The sequence below is a fragment of the Tursiops truncatus genome, chromosome 9, assembly GCF_011762595.2.
Source record: "Tursiops truncatus isolate mTurTru1 chromosome 9, mTurTru1.mat.Y, whole genome shotgun sequence".
Taxonomy (NCBI): Eukaryota; Metazoa; Chordata; class Mammalia; order Artiodactyla; family Delphinidae; genus Tursiops; species Tursiops truncatus.
The window spans coordinates 89,545,398-89,563,791 of NC_047042.1; the positions used below are offsets into that span (position 1 = coordinate 89,545,398).

The 18,394-nt window shown below is 39.6% G+C and overlaps 1 protein-coding gene across 1 annotated transcript in view; it reads right to left on the reverse strand.

Moving 5' to 3' along the window:
- DGKI (diacylglycerol kinase iota) overlaps positions 1-18,394 on the reverse strand; it is a 456,496-nt gene that overhangs the window by 50,534 nt on the left and 387,568 nt on the right. The window contains exon 29 of the mRNA XM_073809968.1: positions 7,419-7,444. Coding sequence (XP_073666069.1) covers positions 7,419-7,444 — 26 coding nt within the window. The remainder of the gene's footprint in view (positions 1-7,418; positions 7,445-18,394) is intronic.

Genomic DNA, 18,394 nt, shown 5'->3' on the forward strand with positions numbered 1-18,394 from the left:
CATAATACAGAGGACCAATGAAGGTAAAAAATGGTTTCTTGAAAAACCAGTAACATAAAGGGCTCTAAGCCTCTGGTGAGAGGGAGAGAGAGGTGGAGGAGACACACACACACACACACACACACACACACACACACACACACACACACACACACACACACACACACACACACACAGCAGGCACAATCAATATTAAAAATGAAAAGGTAGATGTAACCTCAGATCTCATAGAAGTTACACAGACAGTAAGATAGTATTTAAAAATGTATGCCAAAAAATGAAAAATAACTTTAATAAAATGGATGAATTCCTTTAAAAATAGTTACCAATACTGATTCAAGAAGAAATAAAAAATCTATCTCCTCCAACATTAAAAAATACAAATCTGTCATTGAAATTTTCCCCACAAAGGGAATGCCAGCCCCAGATAACTCTACTGATGGGATCTTCTAAGATAGTCCAGAAATAGATAACAAGTGTTACACAAAGTCTTCCAGATGTTAGGAAATGAGATGCTTTCCAATTCATTTTATGAAGCTATGAACATCATACATGCACTATACTATAAAAAAGAAAAATAAAAAGCCAATCACACTCAGGAATATGGAAGTAAAATTCTAAGTAGAATATTAGTAAGCTGAACCCATCAATATATAAAGGAGATAAATGTAATAACCAATTTGAACTCATCTCATGAATATAATAGTGGTTTCTACTAAAAAATCAATCAGTGAAGTGCACCATAGTAAAAGACCCAATGAGAAAAAGCATATTATCATCTCAAAAGATGAAAAAAAATTCAGTAAAATTCAATACCTGTTGAATTTAACAAATTTGAATGAAGGGGAAAATCCTTAAAGGTCTATCCACGGAACAACCACACCACCAACACCATGACTACCTGCCAGTGACCTTCACAAGTAATGGTGACTTGTGGATGGCACTGACTTGGAGGTCAGGAACAAGGCAATACTGCTATCTCTATGTGTATTTGATATGATACCGAGTGTTCTAACTGGCACAGAAAGAATGAGAAAATGCTCATACAGAGCACAATGACTGGAAAAGATGAAACAGAATTCTCAGGAAAATACTTGCCTCACAAAAGGACCCTTTAGATAAAGTTTATGAATATAAAAGATTAGCAGGGATCTTGATTCAAGATTTTGAAACAAGATTCTAAGTCAATTGCCTTTTAATACGCCAACAATGTTCACTTAGAAAATATAATTTTAAAAATATAAAATATCACTAAAATGTTAATACTTAGGAATATATTTAACAAAAGATGGCCAAAACCTTCATGAAAAAAATTATAAAACTCTGTTGATAGGCATTTTAAAAGATTAATTAGTTAAAAAAAATTAAATGTAAAGAGATGTGGTTTGAGATGAAAAGACTCATTATCATAAAAATATCAATTCTCTTTATACTCATGTATAGATTCATGCAATTGCCATGAAAATTGCAACACAAAACTTGATAAGCTGATTCTAAAATTTGTATGAAGCAGCAAAAGTTCACATACAATCAAGACACTCTTGAGGAACAACAAATTTTAGGTATCTCCCAGATATCAAGATTTCTACCAAAGTTACAGCAATTAAAACAACATGGTATTGTACAGAAATAGACATATGGATAAATAAAACAGAAAAGGGAATCTGGAAACCCACAAATATGGAGAGACAGAACAGGCTTTGCAAGTCAGTGAAGGAAAGTCCCCGTTTGAAAAGATAAACCACAAACTGGAGAAAATTTGTAACACATACAGTCAACACAAAGTTTTTACCTAGAATACATTAAAATGTTTATGAATCACTGAGAAAAAACAACCCACTGGGGAAAAATGGGCAAAGGAAATGAAGAATTACATAGAAAAGTAAACACAAATGACCTACAAATATATGAAAAATGCTCAATCTGATATGTAATTATTTAATGCAAATTAAAATCACAAGATACCATTTGACATTCCCACCAAACTGGCTAAAAATTTTAATCAGTTAATATCAAGTGTTGGCAAAGGTGGATTGTTAGGAACTCCTACTGCAGTTGGGAGTATAAATTAGAATGATCACTTTGGAAAACAGTTTGTCATTATGCGATCAATTAAATATGTGTATAACCTACCACCTAACTATGCCATTGCCAGGTTTAAACCCTAGAGAAATTCTTGCAAATGGACACCAGGAGGAGTTATGAAAAAGAATGTCCATAATATTGTTTGCAATAGCAAAAAGAACAAAAACAAACAAAGAAAGAAACCCTGGAGCCTACCTAAACATTCATCAGCAGAATTTGGATATATAAATTGTTATATATTCATACAACAGAACACTATACAACATGAAAAATCGATGAAATGAATATGATGCTCATCAACAAGGATAAATTACAAAAGCATTATTCTGTAACAAAGGAAGCAAATCACAGAAGAGTTTGCAAAATAATTCAATTTATAAAAGTTCAAAATAAGCAAAACTATATACACACATATATGGAATACAAATATAAAATATATATTTATACACACACATATATCCATAGGTGAAATATGCATACGTGTAGTAAAATGATGAAAAGAAACAAGGAAATTTTTAACAAAAAAGGCAGAATAGTAGCTATCCCCATAGGAGAGGGAAGAGAATGTAATCAGAAAGGCAATCACGAAGCTTCCAGATTACTACAAATATCTTATTGTTTAGACTGGGGGCTGGGTACACAGTAGTTCCTTTGGTTATAATTTAAACTGAGCAGATAAATTTTATACATTTTTATGAATATTTCTATTTCAGTAAATGTATATACACATATATATTTATACTAGAGAGAAATATGAATCTATGGTATTTGAGCCAGAGACAGCCACTGATGTATTAAAGAGCTTTAGGCCACTCTACAATGCATTTCCCTGCACAACCCACTGCAAAGTAAAACTGCCTCGAATCCTGACAGTGGTTCGTCCTTGGGGACTTACACTGGTGATCATGGCTGTTACAGTTTTTATCTCCAGATAGCCTCCACTCCCATTCTTGTTCATTGTGTTACTGTCGCAACAGAAGAACTACCATATAAAGTGAGAAAGAACCATTTTTACCAGCAACAGGTCTACGGGCTAGGACAGGAGAGGGATACCTGCTTCAGACATGCCAGGAGGAATCAGATTGTTGGCATTTCCTCTCAATTAATGTCTTTTACTTTGTAAGTGAACAGACATTGGTTGGAAGCTGACCCTCTGTCAGTGCCCCAGCACAGAGGCGTTCTGAGAGGCCGTAAAGCAAGCAAGCTAAGAGGACAAGACAGAGTCTGAGAGCTCAGAGCAGGCGAAGCAGCCTGGGAACCCACCAGACGTGGCTCCAGGGGCAATAGGCACTAAATGCAGAGGAAACCTGTAGGACAGGGCAATTCATCACCATCAAGCTTCTCTTCTGACAAGGAGTAGGACTCTGGCTTCCAGCTCTAACATTAAAATGTAACGTTCCCCCTGGGACTTCGCATGGCGGGCTTCCCTGAAGCTTCAGTTTCACTCAGTTAGCTAATTATGAGAGAATGTGACATTGGTATTTACTTTTTCTACGGGGACAAATCATTCTCAGCAGGAGGGAGAAGTTGTTATTTTTGGTCTGTTTTGTTTTGTCATTAAAAGGAAATTACTCACACAGTAGTAAATAACCTCTTGTTCGAGGGAAATTTTTTTCTTTCTATAATTCTATCAATTCACCTGAATGCTGACAGTCACTTCTTTTGTTTTCTGGGGACACGGTGGGTAAATGATCAAGGGTGGAGTGTTAGAACTGGGTTTGAAAATTAACTCTACCACTAACTAGCTGTGTGATCTTCAGCAAGTTATGTAAGTACTGTGAGTTTCCCCCACCAAAAACTGAGGAGAACCAATTTACTGTGTAGTGTGCTTTGTTAAAGATGAAATGATGTAGCTGAAACACTTCAGCACAGTGTCTCTGCACAAGAAGCACTCAGTAAATTTTAGCCTTTATTCTTAATGACTCTGATACTCTATGATAAAAATAGAAACCTTCTACATTTCACTTATGCTTTATGTCATCAATTTCCCATATCTAATGACCCCGTATCTAACCAGAAACTGTCCCTTTACTTTGTCACTGCAGGCTGAATTGTGTATTAACCATTTTACTCCTCCTCACCCAGATATAAAAAGGCTTCCAATAAAATTTAATATTTAATGATAATGTTGAAAGAAACATTTTTCACACCCCTTCGCCTCCCCAGCACATCTTTTAACTTGTCAAAGGCAGTATGTAATGCTGAGCAAACATCGTCATAAACACATACTTCCTCATCCACTGCTGACATCAACAGCATTATGTTCAGGGTGCTTTTAACAAATTGGAAAGTGATTTCACAATTGAACTCATAACAATCCCATGAGGTAGGCTGGGTAGATACGAATAGCCTCACTTTACAGGTGAGGAAACTGAAACTAAGAGGGAAAATAACAAGGCCACGATATCCAAGCACATTTTCCATGAAAGGATAATCTGAGGGGATCGAGAAGGTCAGGGTTATTGGACTTTGGAAAATTAGATTTTCTCAAGAATGAAGTCTGTTCTGGGGATAGCCAATGTGACCAGTCAGAGAGAGAAATAGGATCGCTGGTGGAAAGCAAACAAAATAGAAAGGCAAGAGGCACAGAGCTTTCTTTTCCAATTTCACAATCCATTTGCCCAATGTGCCTCGAGTTTTCTACCCATAACTTGGAGAAAGCAAAAATGCTACTTCTTACCTCTCTTACAAGTACACTGCAATGTCATTATTGTATACAAACACAAGTTTGATGACATGATACTCAAGGTTTTATGCTAACCACAGCAAACATGAACACTTTAAAATGTATAAACATAAGAAAACACATTTTAAGTACTAAGAGAAAATCTTGGTGATAAAGAAAAGGAAAAGAATATTTTTCCAAGGATACATGGGCTAGAAGATATGAAAATTAGGTAAGATTAGGTCAGTCAGCATTATAATTTTACATTACATATTTGAATCATTTTTGGAAGTTGCAGAATCAACGTTTTGAAGCCATGAAAATGTAAAAGTCCTCTAATTTGGATAATGTTTCTTTAACTAATCACACACACCCACTTCTTAAAATAACCGATTCTGAAGTGCCGTTAATACTGAACAAGTCTTCCGGGTAGTTGTCACCGTTCACGACTCCCCAGGACATTGACACTGCTTGCTGATAGCCCATAACCCTTAAGAATTCCTAGCGGACTACAGAATTGTAATTCAGAAGCCCCATCCCCCTTTATTCTGGAATGGGAGATTAAGTTCTTACAGACAGGAAGGCAAATGCAAACAAAGGTCATTAAAGTCCAAGGACCTCTAAATATGCAATAAAAAACCTAGTCAATACCAACATCGATGAGCAAAATAGCATATAACAGTAGGTCATCATTAGGTGGGTGATGCCTAATTCTGACTTAAGAGGCCTGAACATAATTTCCCCTGTGATTTTTCATAGAACATGATACAACTTCATTCCAACACTGGGAGAGACTTTATGATACGGCAGCAGAACAGGCCTACTTAAAAACTCCACCTCTCTCTAGGTATTCAATTAATGAACATCTTTTGAATGTTTGCTATTTGTTAGATCTATATCAAAGAACTCACAGTCCAGCAGGGGAGACAGGTAAATCAAGCAACAAATTTTTAAGTTAAATTCTAGAATGAAGAAAAATATGCGATGCAATGTTAAGTAGGGCAGAAAGCTCTCACGGATGATGAGATGATTAACCACGCGTCAAATGGTAAGTATAAATTGTCTATGGCAAAAAGAAGGAGTGACTTCTGTCAGAACAGCCTGGCTAAAAGCAGGGAAACATGATAAACGTGCTGAGTTTCGGAAGTTAGATGTAGTGCCGCATGGCTAGAGCACAGAGCATAGAGGCGAGGGGAAAGATGCCCAAAGAAGCAGTGAGCAGTAGAGGAAGATAAAGAGTCCATCACTTAGGACTTTCTAGTCCATGTTTAAGTTCAGTATTGGAAAGAGGAATACAATTATTGGTCTATTGTAAAGATTTCATCCTACAGGCAATGGGAGTAGATGTTTACCATAATCAGTTTGGTGATATGTAGGTATACGGTGAAATAAAAGAAGGAATTCTAGAGGTGTGACTATCAGTTAGAAGACAATTTTAAAAGTCCAAGTAAGATATGGAGTGGCCCTAAATGAAAGGAATGGGGATGGAAAAGAAAACAGAGGTAAAAGAAGTATAAAAAACAAGAGTTGATAGAATTTAGTGGCCAGGTAGCAATGGGAGGGTGAAGAGGAAAGCTTAAAACAGCTGTCTTTTTTTTTTCATTTTAAATTTGTTTGGCTAAATAGATAATGGTGCCTTAGCTGAATTAGGGACAGCGTGAAGTGGAATGTCAGTGGTACTCTTAGAGTCCTGGCTTATCCCTCTTTTATAAAAGATTCATCGAATTTCACTTTGTATTGCAGTACGTATGTGTCATTTCACTGCCCCCTTCCCCAAAAGGGGACCCATCAAGCTCCTTGAGGGAAAAAGTTCTGTGTCACACACCACATTGTCCCTGCACATAAGCCCATATAGCATATTTGTATAACATGATTATATAACATAACTGACCCATTGTAAACACTTAATAAAACATTTCTGAGTGACTGATTGAATATATGTACAACCCCAAACCTTAGATGTGACAAAACTACACATTTTATCCTGTGAATAAAACAGCCATCTCTTAAAATGCAAATAACTCACCTCAACTACTACCAATTTCAGACTCATAACATTCTCTGCAAATCTCAGTGTCCACTCTGGAAGGGACTTTTGGAAATATCTACTACAAATCCCCACTTTAAAGGTGAAATCTGTGACTCAGAGAAGTTACATGACCAGCCAAAAGTCACACAGAGTACAGCTGACGCTTGAACAACACGAGTTTGAACTGGCAGGTCCACTTATATGAGGAATTTTTTTCAATAGTAAAAACTACAGCACTACAGGAACCGCCGTTGGCTGAATCTGCCAATATGGAGGAACTGCAGATATGAAGGGCCAACTCGAAGTTACACACAAATTTTTGACTGCATGGAGGGTGCCCCCAGCCCCTGCATTGTTCAAGGGTTAACTGTATCTGGAGATGGGACAGAAATCAGAATACGTTAAGCTTTGAAATATTGGTCAACCAAAATAGTTGTAACAGATTTGAAGATAATACAAGACATCAGATTTAGCTAGAATGCATTAAGTTTTTAAAAGCGCTTCATATTGTGCACTAAAAAACACAAGGCAAACATCTTAAAGACATTTTCTTAAATAATTCTTCCCTCTGACAATGAAATGCAAGGACCACAGCTCAACTTTTAGTTCTGAATTAGTATAAGTAAGACAGATTCTTACCGTGATCTTCTGAAGAGACTGGTGACCTAAAATGAGATAATAAGCATGATAAATCCTTTGTATGTGACACTGATAATTATAGGTACAACAATGATCAAGAATAAGCTCATAGAAATTACACCCCCAAAATTCAGTTAAATAGAAATTCAGTATAGTAGTAGATGGTGTAATTGATGTGTTGGTTGTATGGTATATTCCAATTAATAACTCCCAAAGCTTACCTGGATTGGTTGAGTGGTAGATGTTATTAAAATAGTCTATAGTCTATTAGCATGGTGATGTAAGACTGAAACAAACGTAAACTGTCTGGATTTATCACACACAATAAAAGAACTCACAGAAATGTGGTGATGGATGAAATCCTGTGAGGTCACTAGTGCTGAAAGCCAGGCCTCCATAGAAAATACCAGGGATGTAAATAAGCACTAGATTAAGTGTCTGTACGTAAAAAAGAAATCTACTTGGACAATAAAAAATGAGACAGAAGAGAAATGGCATGTGCCCTTATCAATGTTGCTTTTCGCTTCCACTCACTGTGGAATTTAATGTTTCAGTGAGTATGATGTAGACCCTCTACGTGTTGGCCTTATGTCTCTAAACCTGTGAGAGTCAGGCAGGAGGGCAACCATTGGGATCTCATAGAACTTCTACAAAGTGATAACTTCTGCATACCATTTGAGGCTCAGGTCTAATTACAATATTAAGATACCAACGGATGATCATATCAACCCCTTGCACAATAATGACCTTCTTTTCTTTCTCGGCTATTAATTGAGTTACTTTGAGCAATACAGACACAACTTTGTTGACGAATTCCCCTCAAGTTTGAAAGATACAGTCTTGACTACTGACTCATGCTTTTCTTGGGAGAAAGAGAGATGCATAATACTGCATTCAGAGGTGTTAGAATTTTGAAGGGAAAGGCAAGAAACCAGGAGGGAGGGGTCCTCTCCACTAAATGATGGGCCTGCTGGAGTCCATAGCAGGGAGATGACCAAAGGCAAATGCATGAGTTTGGTAGTAAAGCTACCAAACTTTATATAACTGATATTTATATGTAGTCATAATATAACTAATATTTATGTGACATGATGACAAACGTTGGGGCAAGAATGATTCAGTGAGTGCATAGTGGTTGAAGGACAATTCTAGCTACTTTGGGATGCCTGATACCACTTTACTTCATCTACTGATCAGAAATATTTTTGTCCATTATGTGAACAAACAGTACAGTATAAAGACACAGGAATAATGGTGAGACAGCCTTGAACTTCCATTGGGTGGCAAAGTGAAATCATTTCAACCTTATAGGTCTCTTCAAGTAGACTTCTGTGTGTGAAAACTACAGAGTGTCCCCAGATCTGGTGGAGAGAAAACTGGCATCTGAGTGGTAGACACGGGAGCAGGGGGAGGGAACCTGACATCATAACTTAGGAGGGAACCTAAGTCATCACTGTGGTGTTGGCTGCTTGAGAAACGCTGCTGGGCCTCCTCAGGTGGAGCTGATCTATCCTCTCCCTGGAGTCCCCCTATTTCACACTTTCACACACCAGTCTTCCCACTAGGTTGTGAGCTTCTTGGAAACTAGGACCATGTCTTGTTTAGAACATAGTGGGTCCCTGATTAAAATGTATTAGATTGCATTAATTTCAGCACCACACACTAGAGTTCAGACTCAGACACACTCTGGAGCTCCTCAGAAATCACCATGTCACCATAAAACCACCTTTGAGTTTGCCAGCTCCTAGGTCAGCTGTGAGGGAAGGGTCTAGGGAATGACCTGAAGCTCCAAATTAGTGACAGCGTGGGCACTCTCAGAGCCAAAAGACATCCTGTGCCCCCTGCAACAGAGATGACCACCATCAAACAAAGGGGAGGAGGGAGCTGAACAGAGGTGAAATGAGATTGACATGTACACACGCTACTACATTTAAAATGGAGAACCAACAAGGACCTACTGTAGAGCACAGGTAACTCAATATTCTGTACTAACCTAAATGGGAAAAGAATTTGAAAAGAACAGATACATGTATAGGTATAAATGAATCACTTTGCTGTACACCTGAAACTAATACAACATTGTTTATCAGCTCTACTCCAATATAAAATAAAAATTAAAAAAAAATTAGAGAATTTTTTAAGTTGCAGAGGGCATGAAAAAAGAGTCAGCAACAAGGAAACATCTTCACTCCTGGTGTTTTCTGATGGGAAGGAAGCAAAGCGTGTCTTGGATGTTTTGCAATTAATTTCTCACAGAGCTATAGGAATAAAGGAAAATCCATGCCAATGGACCCCTAAATGTCTCAGGTGGAAGGCCAGTGAGGGTTTTTGCTGCCTTTCTGTAAAAGCAAAGCACTAATATTAAATCTGAAAAATTCCAGATGGCTCCTTGAGAGCCCCAAGGGGATGCCTTCTGCGGTATGTCCAGGCAGTGGGGAAGAACTATTGATTTCAGACTGTTTTCTAAGGATTAGTCATGTTGAGTTTCTGTGTTGAATGTCTCCCACACGCCTGGGTTTGTGGAATTTTAAGACATATGGAGTATTTCAATCCTCACTCAGTATTTCACCTTTCACTGGAGCGAGTCACTAAATTATTCCACTGAGACATGCACATCATCCATTATTGCTAGAAATGGGCATAAAAAGTTTTCTGGAACTTAGCTCAGGAGAGAAGAAATATCATGAAATCAGCAGTATAAGTTATTTTTACAACAGAGAGGTTGAATCCCTGGAAGAGATAATGTTCCTTAACCTGACAACAAAGGAAGGAAAGAAAGCTCACTGCTTATTCCTCCCACTGCACCTGAAAGACTTGTGGCTTTGTCCCAGCCTGTTCATTTCTCCTCCACATACACTTTATCTTGGAGAACCTATCTGCTCTCACAATGCAGACTATTACTTCACTAGCGCTCAAATAGCTCCAGGATTTAGAGTTTTCCTCCTCACTTCTTTCCTCATCCCTAGTCTTTTATTATGGGCTACAGGATATTTATACTTGATTTTGCTTTGTTTTATTGGTTTCGGTATTGTTTTACATTTTTATTTACATTCATTCAAATTCAGCAGAGACAACGAAAACAAAAACTCAAGACCCGCCTTTAAAAATCTCTCTCCTATTTAATTGACCCCGAATAATTATTATTCAGATTTGAATCTTTCCCTTTATGTTGGTTCAAACCTGAATAATAATTATTACTTGAGACCCTTTTAAGTACCAGGCACCGTACCAAGTGATGTGGATCAAAAAAGAAACAAGATATCAATTTCAAGGAACTCATAATCTAGTGAACGAGGAAAATATGTAAACAAGTGATTACATTATAATGAAAAAATGCAATAATCAAAACGTGTATGAGTAAAGGGGTAGCACAGAACAGAGGGAGACCAATTCTCTTCCAAAAAAAGTAAAAGGTGGCTTCATAAAGCAAGAACCATCTGAGCTGGGCTTTGAAGGATAAGTAGAAGCCTATTAAGTACGAAAAAAGAACTCCAGGTGGTGGCAACAGGCATATGAAATAGGGGTAGAGACAGGAAATTTCATAACACGTTATCAGATATACAAGCAACTCAGTGTTGCTCAAATATAAAGGAGTCATAAACATCAGGACTAAAGGCAGAGGAGGGAGGGGCATTTCATGTAGGAGCTGAGGGGCCAATTTGAAGTGCTTGTCATTTACCTTCTAAGCTACACAGAGCAAAGTTTTGAAGCAGAGAAGTCACACGTTCTCACCTGTGCTTTTGCTTGGGCAGCTGTAGCGAGCAGACTACAAAACAGCAAGAATAAAGGCAGAAGACAAGCTACAGACTAGTATCGCAAAACTGCCACGTTAGTATCTCCGCTCTTTTTCAATCCTTTTTGAAATCCATGGAAAATAACAAGGAGAATAAGAAACAGAAAAGGAAATATCATCTTTGGCTAAACTAGAAGATGTCCCTAAACTGAAATTATTATATATGAAGAAGAGCAGCTAAAGTATAGTAAAATTGGACCAAGTTTCAGGGAGACAGAGTGTTTCAATCTTAACTGAGGAGACATGAGCTACATCACGGACCACAAAACCTATGACAGAAAGCCCTCCGCTCTGAGCCATTCAGGAGCAGAACCAAACCCTGGAGGAGAGAGCTGCTAAGAAAGAGTCTGAAGACAAAAGATTCAAAGTCAAGCTTCCGGAAACACACCAACCCACTATCCCTAATTATCCATCCAAACTAGCGGTTCCGAAAAGAACTCACCCAATACAAATATGGGTAATGAACAAAAAGGAACCATCATGACATTTACACAAAAATACCCAGAGAAGAGAGCAGGACAAGGATCTTCTGAAAAACAAAACTCAGGCTGAGAACATCCTAAAAAGATGGTGGCACGAAGCAGTGGTGACGCAGTGGTTGGGAGTCCGCCTGCCGATGCAGGGGACACGGGTTCGTGCCCTGGTCCGGGAAGATCCCATATGCCACAGAGCGGCTGTGCCCGTGAGCCATGGCCGCTGAGCCTGCGCGTCCGGAGCCTGTGCTCCGCAACGGGAGAGACCACAACAGTGAGAGGCCCGCGTACCGCAAGAAAAAAAAAAAGTTAACAGATCTCCATGAAATGGATAAATGGAATAAGGAAAGGAAGGGAGGAAAGAAGAAAACAAGGGAAGGGAACAGAGTCTCTGTGAACAGAAACTTAAAGAAGAAACAAAATGGTCAAAAAAATAGCTAAAAGACGACAGCGGAGGCAAACAGCAAAGGTTTGCCCGGATCTCTGAACTATTAAGTTATAGAAAAAACCCACGGGCTTTCCCACAGTATCACCACTGCAGTGGGAGAAAAGGGATTAAGGGGAAGTGAATAACAATTAAAACTATATTAAGTAAGGATCCATTCATTTATTCATCCCTTCAAATATCTGCTTTGTGAAAGTGTTTTGCTTTTTAACCACTTTGATTTACTTTTCTATCATTTTAATTGGAACACTTGCTAGTGAAAGTCCCCTTCCCAATGTTAACCTTGCTTAATTGAATATCCATACTTTTCTTTCCTTTTAAATGAAGGCAAGACTTCTCCAGCTAGGGTACACATGGGAACTTGAAAATAAGGGAAGCCTCAGGAAAATAAGACACCATTTTTAGATGGGGAATTATAAAATTTAACTGGTAAAATATTATTTTTATGCTGAAACAGGCACAGCCATATTATGGATCCCAAAGCAAAAGTTGCTTGAATTCTTAAAGCAATAAAGTTAAAAAAAAAAAAACAAATTTGTGTTTGAGACAGTCAGCTTCAGGAATGTCTCCAAGGTCCCCAAGGGGATGAGTTCGTTCTCCTCTGTTCCCATGGAAAAGACAGAAAATATGAAATTATCCACTTAAATACAGCTATAACATCCTGGAATGAATTATTTTATAAGATTAAGGTACGCAGATATCAAGAATCTGAGGGAATGAGACGCAGAGTACACATCAGCTGCGGCTACTGTATTGGACAGCACTGCTTCTAGACCTTGTCATCACTAAGACACAAGGAACGTCTAAGAAACACAAAAACGGTTGTGTAGATTGCCTTCCATCAGCATGTTTCCCTTCAAAGCCTCTAATCTTTCCAGTAGATCAATCACAAGGCTGAAGGACACTGAAAACTGTGCCCAGTGTTCTACCAGCAATGTCGTAACAATAAGAGCACAAGAGTGTCCTAGTTAGGAGAGTGAAAGTCTTTAAGAAATACTGCACTACTTGCGATGTTTTACTGTTTTCAATCAATAAACCTAGAACGGAGATGATGGGCATCATGACTAGTTCAGCCTTTATGAGGTGGTGAAATGCTTTGCAATACATTTTAGATACGGGCATTTTCTTGGCAGCCTCCATGAAATCTCCAAGCTCTTCCCAACACAATACCTCCTTTAAAAAAAAATAATTTTTATTGGAGTATAGTTGCTTTACAATGTTGTGTTAGTTTCTGCTGTACAGCAAAGTGAATCAGCTACACGTATACGTATATCCCCGCTATTTTGGATTTCCTTCACATTGAGGTCACCACAGAGCACTGAGTAAAGTTCCCTGAGCTCTACAGTAGGTTCTCATTTGTTATCTATTTTATACATAGGACCAATAGTGTATATATGTCAATCCCCATCTCCGAATTCATCCCACCCACCCCCTTTCCCCCCACCTTGGTGTCCATATATTTGTTCTCTACCTCTGTGTCTCTATTTCTGCTTTGCAAATAAGATCGCCTATACTATTTTTCTAGACTCCACATACATGCATTAATATACGATATTTGTTTTTCTCCTTCTGACTTACTTCACTCTGTATGACAGTCTCTAGGTCCACCCACATCTCTCTTTTTTTATTTGAGTGACACTGTCCTGACTCTACTTTTTTTAAGCCTCTATAAAATATTTTGCTTTTATTTTTTTCATCTCATGGCTTTAATTCAATAGCATCCATGGCTTTCCCACTTGGCCCTTCCTTGGACTACCTGTATAATTCCCTCCCTTGGACAGAGAGAGGTCAATAGACTATCCATTTTACATATTCTTTCCTAAAAATAGATTAGATGAATACTGGGGACCCACCTATATGGGTCTGTTACTTTTTGGAGAGAATCACCCACAAATGAGTGTTAATCTCCTTCCCCAGTGTCCCCAACACATATACCCTCCACTGAGATTTTCTAAACCACCTCCTGGTGGGGAGTTGGCAACCAAAGGGGCCACCACATAGAAGTGAGCTTGGAATAAAAATACAGGACAGGTGTAAGAGGCACCTGAATGGGCACAAAAGCAGAGATTCATATTCTGAAAATACTTAGCCACGGATTATTTCTATAAGACTGTGGATGGGGGAGGGAGCTCGGAGATATTCATACCACACACAGGCCTGGTTGGAGGAACCAAGGCCCCTCATTTCCTGGTTACCATCATGCAATTAAAAGAGAAAACACAGGAGGAATGGCAGGGTGGTCTAGAAGCTGTGCTACCTCTAGACTCCACCTGGCACACTGCAAATAAACCATCCTTGGCTGCAAAGTCCTCGTGAACAAGGCTGTCCATGACCACACACTGAAAGCAACTCTCTCTACATATATTTCACCAATTTGTCTTGTCATGCCTAACATTCCTCTTTACCCTCTGTTTTTGTTTTTTTGTTTTTTTTTTGTGGTATGCAGGCCTCTCACTGTTGTGGCCTCTCCCGTTGCAGAGCACAGGCTCCAGACGCGCAGGCTCAGCGGCCATGGCTTACGGGCCCAGCCGCTCCGCGGCATGTGGGATCCTCTCGGACCGGGGCACGAACCCGTGTCCCCTGCATCGGCAGGCGGACTCTCAACCACTGCGCCACCAGGGAAGCCCTCTCCTCTAGTTTTGCAGATGAGGACCACATCCAAAACACTACTTTCTATAAGCACAGCGTGGATCATACAACCTACTCAGGAAGAGAAAGAGAAGCATCTGGTTTCTAGCTCTATATCAACTCTGAATGTTGTTTCCCTCTCTCCTTTGTCATTCTACTTTCACTTCTTCTTCCCTCTCCTGACCACAGCCCTGAAAGTTCCCTGGGCTCATCTCATCCACCTTTCTTACACTTTGGTGAAAGCCAGCATCTCTGTACACACAGCCTCCCATCATGTGCTGATGCACCTGCTCCTACTGAAGAAAATCAAGGACATTCAGGCCTGGGCAGAGTTCCCCAGGTTGGACTCTGTTTCCTGCCTGGACCATTATTTCTAGTTGTCTGTTAACAAACTCTTGAGTAATATCTCAAGTGGAAACTGATTTCCCAGCTGGACATCCCTTCCAGGCACATTTCAAGGGTCCACACACCACTGCTGAAAAAACACCATCTTTGTTTTGCATCTGTTTTACCTTGCACTGATGAAGCTACAGAAATTCAATTTATTTCCTGAAACTGTTGACGGACAAAGAACTTTCATTTAAGTCAAGCCAGCCAGGGGATGATTTAACATGGTCTCAAAGCATGGCTGTAGGTAATCACCTCTGGGCAACAGGCTTCTCCCTTGAGCTTCCCTCAAGGATATGCATTGCCTAAGGACTGCTATGCCCAACCTATGACATCATTTTGAGGGCTTGAGAGAGCAACAGCGAGATCACAGATCTAGCTGACATCTTCACCACCATCACTCCAGGCCCTAAGCATCTCTAACTGGATAAAATAGAACCAGAAATCCCTTAGCACTGAGAACCTCCATCAACTATACAATCCTCTCTGTTTGCTTTTCCTCCCTCTATTATGAATATTGCTATTAAGACGATGAACAAAGCACATACAGTAAGGGAGCAGGCGAGAATGAGAGCAAAAGAGATGAAAGGTACAGGAACCACACAAAGTGGCATTGAAATGAGAGAAAGACAAACACATTCTCTATTCAAGTGGTCACAGACCCATTCAGGGATTGCCAAACAGCCTCAAAGGTAACATTCACCACCAACAGAAGGGAGGGTTGTGGAAAGAGAGAGATGGGCATTTGTGTGGAGGTAGGGAAATAAGTTCCAGAACTCAAATAATAGAGGCTGCTTGGGGAGTTCTTCATTTGATGTAAATTTCCTCTAATTCTGTTCATATTCGTAATGTCCTATTAAGACTCTCCTATCCAAATATACACCCGATGATCCCAACGTGAGCTGTACTTGAAATATCCTTTTTAATAAGTTCCTGTGTTTAGTTATATTTGGTGTTTTGCAGACAGCACTTTTACCACTAGCCTGTATGATTCAGTTTCTTCTATACACCCTCCTTAATCAGTCTGCAGAGTGAGGAAGAAACTCCCAACGCCCTTTGAGCTTGAAATTTTACTGCCACCTACTATTCATCCCTAAGAACTGCAACCAAATGAGGGGAAGGAGTTTCTTTGAAATACATGGTTAGAGGAGAAACGGACAAAAGTGGGTGTCGGCTACAAGAAGAAAGAGATTTTTAAAAAAGAGAGATGACCTGGAAGAACCTAATACAGACCAAGTTCATTAAACATGAAAAACTGACCATCACACTTTTTAGTATGTAAAATATGAACACTCCTGGGAAATATTTTAACCTTTTGAAGATGTAAAAGCAACAAAAAAATTGTGCATCAGACATTGTACAATCATGCAGAAAAGAAACAGATGTGATAGTTCATATTACAAATCGGTCTTTGCAATATAGTTGCCTGCCTAATTTCTAAAAAGGGATTAAAGGAATAGAAAAGGAATGTTATTCTAAAATCTGATCAAGGAAGATATACCTGCAGAGACCTGGTGGGGAGTATAATATCTTTTAGAAAGAGCTGCCGGCTTTAGGCTAATGACTCTGGGAGACCTGGCCAACAACTGCTGTTGAGACGCAATCCATCTGGAGTTTTGTAAGTGTGGACTTTTTTTTTTTTTAAGCATAAATTGAAACAGGAAGCTCTAAATTGTGAGGGCAAGTCACATGAGTGCTACGTTCAGTATTAACACAAGAAACTTATACAAAAGGCCATCTCACATATCACATGATTCAGGATAGGCAATATGTACCTTGTGGAACCAAGGCAACTGAGCAAGGGCTTACCCCCAGGTAATTATTTTTATGAAATGCAATACGGATTTTTGAATCCAGCATTGGAAAATGGAAGAAAAAACAGGCTGATGTGGGAGCTGCTTTGACCCTTCTCCTGAAGATAACTATAATACAGTCCAGAAGTTTTCCTATCAAAATCTCCTCCTACCTAACCCACTTCTCAGAAGAGGGAATTCATGTTCAAAACACTGGCATGGGAAACAAAATCTAAAAAAAAGTCTCTCTCTGCCCAACTCTTGTGTGTCCAAGGAAGGTGCAGTTTCTAAGTGATATATTATAAACAACCCAAAACAGGAAAGGAGCTCTAAGAGAAAACAATAAATTGATGCAAATAAGTCATGGTACAAGAAGTGAAAACGGGCTCCACAGACTCTTTGAGAGCAACTCAGTTAATCCAATGTTTGAATATTAAGCACTCCTACATGCTTAGCTATAACATGTGGCGGATACTGAACTTAGAACATTCCCACTTAGAAATCTCCCACTTTCAAGGAGATTCCAAGGGGGCTATCGGGTGAGGCTACCATTAAAGAGAGCACTGGAGGAAGTCGTAAAGTAATGTCTGTTGTTGTAGTTGCTCTTATGCTTGGTGATCAGCTCAAGAGCTAGAAAAGTTCGGAAAAGGGCAAACGTGGTCCCCATTTCCCTGAATTCCAAGTAAGTAGCTTCTCTACATTGTAGAGCTATTCCTTACCCTGGTCTCTTCGGGGTTGTGGGTTCAGAGGTCCCCAGAGGTTTCAGAGAGAAGTTCCACTCTGTACAACCTCCCATTTCCAAGAGTGATAAACGCACCCCCTTCACATCCCTGACCCCACACCTGAGCACACCAGGCGATAACTGGTCAGTATCTCTCCAACCTGAGACTCACAGGCAAATACTTTTGGAAGGATTTCAAAATTATCCTTCACCCTTTAAATCAGTTTAATGATTCACACTGAGACCGACACACTGAGAAAACAAGAGGTTTGGTGGGAGTTTGAGAAAAAAGCAAAAGGATGGACGGGTTATTTTGGAGGTGAGTGGTTAGAGAGGCTGTCAGGAGACAGCTGACACCTTGAAACAGACCTCCGAACACTGAATGCACTGGGCTCTGAGGAAGTGGGGTGAATGGGACGAGGAACAGAGGGCCAGGACACAGAGGCTCACTTGCTCTCCCCAGCGCTGTCTCACTGGTGTTCCCTGAAGGCCCGGTCCCCTCTGCAGAGGTAGGGAGGTGGGAAAGAGGGAGCCAGGAGTGAGCTGATTTCTCAGTGACCTTACGAGGAGATGAGGGCAGCCTCTGAGGGGTTAGTCCCAGGACCAGTGTTGGAGAGAGGACTGACATGCAGAAATACTTCATGTCACAGGCAGATGCACCAAAGTCATATTTAGGAGAAACTACAGCCTCTTCTCTGATTGTTAGAGCGAGAATCCTGACGGGCACCCTTATAAA